Source organism: Aethalodelphis obliquidens, unplaced genomic scaffold (genome assembly GCF_003676395.1).
Source record: "Aethalodelphis obliquidens isolate GAN/ISIS:26980383/991018 unplaced genomic scaffold, ASM367639v1 scaffold126, whole genome shotgun sequence".
NCBI lineage: Eukaryota > Metazoa > Chordata > Mammalia > Artiodactyla > Delphinidae > Aethalodelphis > Aethalodelphis obliquidens.
The window spans coordinates 1,132,703-1,140,978 of record NW_020838070.1 but is presented as its reverse complement, the minus strand read 5'-3'; the positions used below and the strand labels follow the sequence as shown (position 1 = coordinate 1,140,978).

The window sequence follows — 8,276 nt, the reverse complement described above, 5'->3', positions numbered from 1 at the left end:
TGTGGTGTGTGTGGTGTGTGGTGTGTGGTGTGTGTGTGTGGTGTGTATGTGGTGTGTGTGCGTGTGTGTGGTGTGTGTGCAGCAGTGAGTGTACATTGGTGGAAGCGCCTGTGTGAGCAGGAGCAGGTGCAGCAACCCTGATAAGGCACCTTGGTAATGAGTTAGAGCAAAGGCCCTTGTCTGCTCACCCACCTGGCCAAGTCCATCTGCCCCTCACTCCTCTTGCCACTCACATTGGTCCTGGGAGGGAGCGGGGGCGGTTCTCTGGCAGCCACCTCCAGGGAGGTTAGGGCAGGGGTCCAATAGTCCTCAGAAGAGCCCGGACCCAGGAATGTGTCCCCCTACCCCAGGCTCCAGGATGAAACCAACCTGAGGCTGGAGGCTGAGAACAACCTGGCTGCCTATCGACAGGTCAGGGTGGTAGAGGGGAGGGGCCGGGGGGGGGGAAGTGTTGATGGCAGCCCACCCAAACACAGCCCCCAAGCCCAGCCCTCCAGAGCAGTGTGCTGCTCCCGGCAGCCACAAAAGGAGGGATCAGATAAGACTAGGGAGTGGGGAGGAGGAGTCTGGGGTCAGAGGGGCCCTTTGCTTCCTCCCTACTCCAGGAGGCAGATGAAGCCACCCTGGGCCGTCTGGATCTGGAGAGGAAGACTGAGTCTCTGGAGGAGGAAATCCGGTTCTGGAGGAAGATCCATGAGGAGGTAAGGCCAGGGCAGAGGGAGGAAAGGCCAACAGAGAGTGGAACTGAGGAAAAGAGACAGAGAGACAGAGACTGAGACAGAGACATTCAGACATAGAGAGGAGACAGACTGACAGAGAGAGAAAGAAAATGAGAGAGAAAAGACAGAGAGAGATACAGAGAGAGACTAAGGGAGATAGAGATAAAGACAGGGCCTTCCCTGGTGGTCCAGTGGTTAGGACTGTGTGCGTCCACTGCAGGGAGCACGGGGTCCATCCCTGGCTGGGGAATTCACATGCCTCGTGGTGCGGCGGTGCAAAATGATAGACAAGAGAGCATCTCCCGCCCCTGGTAAAATGCACACAGACACACACTCCACTTACTGAGAATTACAATAGGCCTTGTTGCCTCCTGTTTTTCTTCACTACAGCCGTGTGAGATAGGGACCATTCCAGTGTTATCTCCTTTTCACAGAGGAGGACACTGAAGCCCTGAGATGTTAAAGAACTTGCTAAGGTCACACAGTTAGTCTCTCTGACTCCATTCCCTCTGCCATCTGTCTCCATTTAAATGAGAGCCATACATAAAAACACACACACAAACAAACGAACAAACCCCCTGCCCTCGCTGAGCTCTGACTTCAGATAATGGATGCGGAATCCAGGGCCTCAGGGAACCTGGGAACCCACAGGCACACCCACACCACAAGGACTCAGTCACTCTCCCACAAGAACACAGGCACACTTTCAGTGCTCCTGCCTTCCAGGCCTGGGAGGAGGACACCATGAGACCCCCAAACTACCCCCGCCTCCCTTAGCCTGGGCCATGCCATTTCCTCCAACTAGGAATGCCCATCTCCCTTAGCCAACTTCTGTGTCCGAGGGACAGACAGAAGAGGGCATGATGCTGTGGGGAAACCCCAGGTGCAGCCTGATCCCTGAGCCCTGGCATCCCTTCTCTCACCCTGGCCAGGAGGTGCGGGAGCTCCAGGAGCAGCTGGCTCAGCAGCAGGTCCACGTGGAGATGGATGTGGCCAAGCCCGACCTCACAGCAGCCCTGAGAGAGATCCGGACACAGTACGAGGCAGTGGCATCCAGCAACATACATGAGGCGGAGGAGTGGTACCGCTCCAAGGTAGCCCTGACTTTGGGCCAGCCTGCCTCCTCCAGGCAGCCCTCCTGGCTCCATACAAAAGAACTGGGGAAGGAGGGTGGAGGAAGCTGGGGGAGGATCCTCTCTGAGTGACTGACCTTCACCAGAGAGGTGAGGTGACTTGCCCGGGGCTACACAGGCACTATTATTTCCAATAAGTACTTATTAGTACTTATTGCTATTACTATTAGCCAACACTGTTGTGTATTAGGCCCTGTGCTTTGCATGGATTATTTTACCATGAAGTAGGTACTGTTCTTTGATAGATGAGAGAACTAAAGTCCAGAGAGGTTAACCAACTTGCCCAACGTCACACAGCTCCTAAGCAGTAGAGCTGGATTTCTAACCCTAGCTATCTCACTTGGAAGCCTGCATTCTTGATGTGTCTGTATTCTGGGTTATTGAGCATCTACTACATCTCCAGCTCTGCCCAGGATACAGAGACATGTCTGACCAGGGAGATGTTACGTCACTCAATAATGAGGTCTACGGAGAACACAGCAGGGCAGAGTTTATATACAATGTGGGGACAGGAAGGATATCATAGAAGGGAGGGCACTGGGGCCAGGCAGGACTGGAAGCCTGTGAACATAAAGTAAAGAGGAAAGGGGCGTTCAGAGTGCAGGACAGAGCCTGAGTAGCGGCCGAAAAGCACAAAGAGGTAGGGGCCCAGAGATGCTGGGCCAGGGCGTGGAGCTGAGGAGTGTAAGTGGCAGAAGCCAGTGATGGTTCTGAGCAGGGCAAGATGTGATGGAGCCCTGAGGGCTTCACTGCAGCAGGGCTATTAGAATACAGAGCTCTGCTCACCAGAATCCCCTGTGTAAGATGGAGAAGGACAGGGTTCGGTCACGCGGATGGAGCTGCCAGTGCTGGAGATTCTGGATTCCGCGGCAAACACTGTTCATTCCTGCATTCCCTGACCAGGCATTGTGCTAGGTGCTAGAGGCGTAGCAGTGTCTTCTGTGTCCCCGGTCCACGGGCCGCAGTCGCTGCGAATAATCCCACCCAGGGCCATTGGCTGGGGTGAGCTGAACAACCCTGGGGTCCCGCCCATCTCCCTGATCCTCCAGACATCTTCCTCCCCACGGGCCCGCACAGCTCCCGCCATAAGCTCCCCAGCCCTCCCCTCAGCATAAAGCCCTCTCCCCATTTAGTTTGCGGACTTGACGGACGCCGCTGCCCGCAACGCGGAGCTGCTCCGCCAGGCCAAGAACGAGGCCAACGACTACCGGCGCCAGCTGCAGGCCTTAACCTGCGACCTGGAGTCCTTGCGCGGCACGGTGAGCGCGGGCAGGGCCAGAGGCGGGGCGGAAGGGGTCCGTGAGCGGAGGCTGGCGAATCGGAGGACGGGACCTGCCGCCCTAGGAGGTGCTGGAAAAGGGCCAGGGTCTGGGACCAGGGCTGGGGGCGGAGCTCTGAAGTTACTCGGGGCGGGGCCTCGAGAAACCAGCCGACTCCACCCACAGAACGAGTCCCTGGAGAGGCAGATGCGGGAGCAGGACGAGCGCCACGCGCGGGAGGCGGCGAGTTACCTAGAGGCGCTGGCCCGGCAGGAAGAGGAGGGGCAGAGCCTCAAGGACGAGATGGCCCGCCACCTGCAGGAGTACCAGGACCTGCTCAGCGTTAAACTGGCCCTGGATATCGAGATCGCCACCTACAGGAAGCTGCTGGAGGGCGAAGAGAACCGGTGAGGCCTGCCTAGCAGCCCTCCCTGCTGGCCCCTCCCTGGAGTTGCTTTGCTCCCTTCAGGGACTGTCTCATTCAGTCTTGCGTCCAGCTCCCTCCTATCCCAGTGCCCAGCACAGTGCTTGCCTGACACACAGTTGGTATTCAGTGAATGTCTGATGAATGAGTGAACGGATTCAATTCAGCCCATGTTGATTAGGTCCCAGAGTAAGGACTCGGGTAACCTCCCAAACTGAGGCTCACTCCCCACCCTCCCAACAAAAATCGGACTTCTTTTCCCCTGACCAGTGTCTTCTGCCTCCTGGGAATTCTCTTCGCCACTCTTCCCTCCCCTCTGCCATCCTCCAGGCATCCACTCTCTTTTGAAAAGAGATGTTCCCCTCACAATATCCAGGCCCCTTGCCGGCTTTGGTAGCTCCAAGGAGTGTGTTTGCTGCTGGGGAAGCTAAAAGATGGGGTCGGCCTTTCCTGGCAAGGAAAAAAGCCTCAAAGCTGTCATGAAATCCTGGCCTGGGGATACCCTCGGGCAGCCTGGTCACCCCTCTCTCTCTCTGCTGTCTTTCAGCATCACCATTCCTGTGCAGACCTTCTCCAACCTGCAGATCCGAGGTCAGTAGAACAGGGTCTTGTGGGCAGAGTGTTGGATTCCTGCCCCCTCCCCCAGGCCTGTGGGTTGCTGTTCTGGCCTGGGGCCCAGGACCAGGGCCTGGGGCTCTCCATGGGGACCTTCATGATTCACCGCAGAACTTCTAGCCAGAACACACCATCCCAGAGCATTCGAGGTGGGACTTGCAGCCTGCTCTGCCCTTTGTCCCACCCCCCACCTCCATCCCCACCCCCCATTCCATTGCAGAACTGGGTGACGGTCTCAACCTCTGTCCTATCTGCAGATCCCTGATTAAGCTCTGCCCATCCAAGTGTTTGATGTTTGTGTGTTTTTTTTTTTAACTGCTTATCACTACAGGGGGCAAAAGCACCAAAGAAGGGGAAGGTCACAAGGTCACAAGACACCTCAAAAGACTCACAATACAGGTTATACCAATACAGGCTCACCAGATTGTAAATGGAGCCCCCGCCGGCTCGGCTCTCGGTTAGCTGCCTGCCCTGCCTGCCTTCTAGACACGGTGCTCTTCCCAGCTTGATAGGGAGCGAGCCTCACCAAACCCACTTTCCCCATCCTCTTGGGCTCCCTCCTCCTCCCAGGTTTCCTTAAAGGGCCAAGCCTGTGTCATTTTCCCAGCAACCTCAGCACCCAGCCCAGGACCTGGCACAGGGTAAATGTAGGTTAAAGTAGCAGAGTTGGCCGGTGTTCAAGGTGATCAGTCCTCGGATGCGCAGATGAGATACTCTGGGGCCTCTGAGCAAATGCCAGCCTCTGCCTCACCTCTTTCCCATCACTGGGAGGGCCCCTAGGGTCTCGCTGTGCCCGGCGGCCAGGCTCTCTGCCTGATTCGTCTGTCCCTGAGGCTCCATTGCTCAGCTCAGTGATGATTCAACCTAGAGGGTTATTTCCCCCTGGACTGCTGCTCTTGGAGTGAATAAAGTTTTATGTCCCCTGCTCTTAATTTTAAATATTAGTGAGTGTGACATGTTATATTTTTCTCTCTGAGGAGGGGAAAAGAGAGTGTATGTGGCCCTCAAATGATTCTTAGCTAAGGAAAAATAAATTCTTCTTTCTTTTGGGCTAGAAATTTAGGAACACTAGCTATGCATGTCCCAGGGCTTAGTTCAGCATCAGAAGGGTTAACCAGGCAGACCAGGTAGAGGCAATACTGCCAAATGCCAGATAGAAAAGGGTCACTAGGGCCCAGAGAAGAGGCAGAGAGAAGTAGGAAAGAGGAAGGAGGACAGGAAAGGGACCCACGTGTATTGAGCACTAATATGTGCCCGTTGTTTAACAAACATTATTCCAGTTAACTGACTTCTCACTCCCACGTAGAAAAGTAGACAACAGCATCCCCATTTTGCAGATGAGGACACTGAGCCTGGAAGAGGTAAATTAACTTGCCCACAGTCATGTGGCTGAGCTGGGACTCAAGTTCTGGCCTGCCTGACTTCAAAACCCACGTGCTCCTTCCTTGGCACGGCGCTGGGTCGTCAGGAAGCCAGGGGCCAGGTGAGGGCTTGCAGAGGGGCTGAAATGCAGCCAGGCCAGGAGAGTGAGCAGGGCAGCAAGGACTTTCCCAGCACCATGGGGACTTAGGAGGTTGTCAGCCCCTTTGGAAGAGCCTATGCCCTCTCTGCCCGATTGGCTAGGCTTTTGTACTCATGATTGGGGCTTTCATGGTGAAACCGAGGGCGGGAGAGGATGTCTAGTGCCCTGAAAGCCCATGGAGGCTTCCTCTCCTCATGCCTGCAGAAACCAGCCTGGACACCAATTCCGTGACAGAAGGCCACCTCAAGAGGAACATCGTGGTGAAGACCGTGGAGATGCGGGACGGAGAGGTGAGGAGGGTGGATCCCAGATTCTGGCCCCAGCAGACTCTGGAAGAAAGCTTGACTGGCACATAGAAGGTTGTTGATGATTCACAAAGAGCTCCTCTGGGAGGCTCTGCAAGAGGGGAAGGAACCCGGATGTAATTCATTTCCCCAGCCCCTCCACTGGCAGTTCTAAGGGGATCCTGGGTGCCTATACCACTGGATGGGGTCCTGACTCCAGCTTTCTCCCTGTCTCACCCTCAGACTCAGGTGCCCCCATGCCAGGCCTGGGGGAGAGAGAAAGAAAATTAAAGTTAGTAGCTTTCACTCCCAACTTGCAACTTGCAGCTTGGTGAAAGGAACCTGGCAGAAGAATGGGATGGGGGGATTGGTCATAACCCCCTCCCCATCACACCAGCAACAGTACCAGCTAATCTTACAAGATCAGCTCACCATGTGCCAGGCACGGTGCTAGTTGTTTGCCCGTGTTACCTCATCTCCCCCTCTGACTGCTGCATGGGGGTGTTCCGGCTACTATCATAGAAAAGATGACCCAGGAAGGCGGGGGACTTGTCTAGGTCCATAGCCTAGCTGTGGTGGACCTGGAGTCTGTGTGAGCTCCTAACCTAACCGTGGCACCTTCTCTGTCCCCTGCAGGTCATTAAGGAGTCCAAGCAGGAGCACAAGGATGTGATGTGAGGCAGGACCCACCTGGTGGTCCCTGCCCCACAGTATGAGGGGCCTGCAGCAGGAGTTGGGGTAGTTGCCTCTCCTCTGCTAGTTAATTTCCCCAGACTTGAGTTCCCACCCACCCCAGCTGCTCCTTTTCCCCCTCAGTCTCTATGTCAGCTTGCTGCCCTAGGCTCCATCAGCATTAAGCCTGTCAGACAGCACCCACCCAGCACCCAGCAACTCTAACAGGGCACTCACTCCAAAGGGGCAGCCTGGAGGGGCATGGCCAGCAGCCTGGGTTAGAATTGGGAGGGAGGAGAGAAGTTGGGGAGGGCAGGGAGACCTAATAAATCACCCTCCGCATCCCGAATCCCTGTTGTCATGGCAACTGTTGCCAGAGCCGGAGGTGTCTGGGGGTATCTGGGAATGGGGCCTTTGAATTTCCTCAGGCTGGTGGAGGAAATCCGAGACTCTGAGACAGGCAGGGGAATCCCCACAGGCAAGGAGGCCTTGGCCAGGGGCTTATTCTTCTAGACTGACTCTGACCAGTCTGAGGATGGGTGGGGCTATCCTGCCACCTGGAGTAGTCGCCAGACAGAATTCCTGGGCTGCCCAGATTGCAGAGGGGCCTCCTGAGTGAGGGTTCAAGCGGCTCAGCCCCACCGAGCTGCCACGTGGGCATGCCGTGGGCCCGTGGGAGCTTGATTCTCAGCATTTGGGGGAACTACAGTGTAAGTGGTGAGGGAAGGGGTGCTGGGAGGGAGTAGAAGGGGGCCTGGCCCCGAGCTGTGGGCACAGAGAGGTCAAGCCCAGGAGGACTCCCCCCACCCCATACAGGTTGGAGGGGGGCAGGTAGAGATGGTAGAGGAGGCGGTTGGGATGAGGCCAGACATCAGAGTGGGGGGCTGTGAGTGAGCAGTTACACTTGGCCTCTGGGTCGTGGGAATCAGGAAAGTGACTCATCCTCTTGAAGATGGTGAAACAGGAAAGAAAGAGGCTGCTGGTCCTGGGGGCAGGGCCCACTTTGTCCCAGCTCTAAAGGCCCTCTCCTGGCTGCGTAATCCCTGTCCACCCAGGCCTGGGAGCTGCTGCAGCTGCCGCCTGACCCCAGCAAATACTGCTAGGCAAAGCCTCTGCTGCACGCCCGAGCCCCTCCTCCCCACAGTGACCGCTGCTCTCTAAGCCAAGGCCCCTGTTGTCCCCTCGTAGTCAAATACAAAACGTACCCCCGTGTTGTAGGTAGCACCCTATTTCATAATTTGGGAACCCGAGACGCACGCAGAGTGAAGACACTGGTTTGTGTTCCTGAAGCCTAGAGGCAGGACAGCTTGGGGCAGAGACTTTCACCCCGAGCACCTGTTCTGCGGCCCATGGGAAGACTGGCGGGCACGAGATGATCAGTGCCCACAAGTGGAGCTCAGAGGCCCGCTCCAGGGTCCCCATCTCCCTCTAAGGCAGAGGGAGGGAGAAGTAGGAGTCCCTCCCTCTTTCTAAGACTGGTGCCCTTCCCCTACTCCCTCCTGCCACCCACTGCTGCTAACCTTTGGGGCACCATTGCTGCCTTTAGTCACTGACATAAATAAAGACAACTGCTGTGGCTTTCCCCAGAGTGGACTCTGATCTGTTCGGCAGAGGCTGGGGCTGGGGGAAGGGGGCAGGAAGTAGCCTT

At 56.3% G+C, this 8,276-nt stretch overlaps 1 protein-coding gene and 1 long non-coding RNA gene across 5 annotated transcripts in view; one reads left to right on the top strand and one right to left on the bottom strand.

Moving 5' to 3' along the window:
• LOC113615882 (uncharacterized) overlaps window positions 1–2,816 on the bottom strand; it is an 11,732-nt gene extending 8,916 nt beyond the window's left edge. For 2 of the 3 annotated variants that reach the window (XR_003431145.1, XR_003431147.1), the window contains exons 1-2: window positions 2,639–2,816; window positions 1,643–1,735 (exon numbers count right to left, since the gene is read on the bottom strand). This is a non-coding gene — a long non-coding RNA (uncharacterized LOC113615882). Of the gene's footprint in view, window positions 1–1,062; window positions 1,171–1,642; window positions 1,736–2,638 lie in introns of all 3 variants that reach the window. The other variant, XR_003431146.1, reaches the window with a different exon arrangement.
• Window positions 1–8,216, top strand: part of GFAP (glial fibrillary acidic protein) — a 9,943-nt gene extending 1,727 nt beyond the window's left edge. The window contains exons 2-11 of one of the 2 annotated variants that reach the window (XM_027098871.1): window positions 351–411; window positions 606–701; window positions 1,652–1,813; window positions 2,986–3,111; window positions 3,298–3,518; window positions 4,083–4,126; window positions 4,482–4,591; window positions 5,502–5,511; window positions 5,877–5,962; window positions 6,593–8,214. In XM_027098871.1, coding sequence (XP_026954672.1) covers window positions 351–411; window positions 606–701; window positions 1,652–1,813; window positions 2,986–3,111; window positions 3,298–3,518; window positions 4,083–4,126; window positions 4,482–4,591; window positions 5,502–5,511; window positions 5,877–5,962; window positions 6,593–6,634 — 958 coding nt within the window. In that variant the 3' untranslated portion in view covers window positions 6,635–8,214. Of the gene's footprint in view, window positions 1–350; window positions 412–605; window positions 702–1,651; window positions 1,814–2,985; window positions 3,112–3,297; window positions 3,519–4,082; window positions 4,127–4,481; window positions 4,592–5,501; window positions 5,512–5,876; window positions 5,963–6,592 lie in introns of both variants that reach the window. The other variant, XM_027098870.1, reaches the window with a different exon arrangement.
• Window positions 8,217–8,276: the final 60 nt, after the last annotated feature.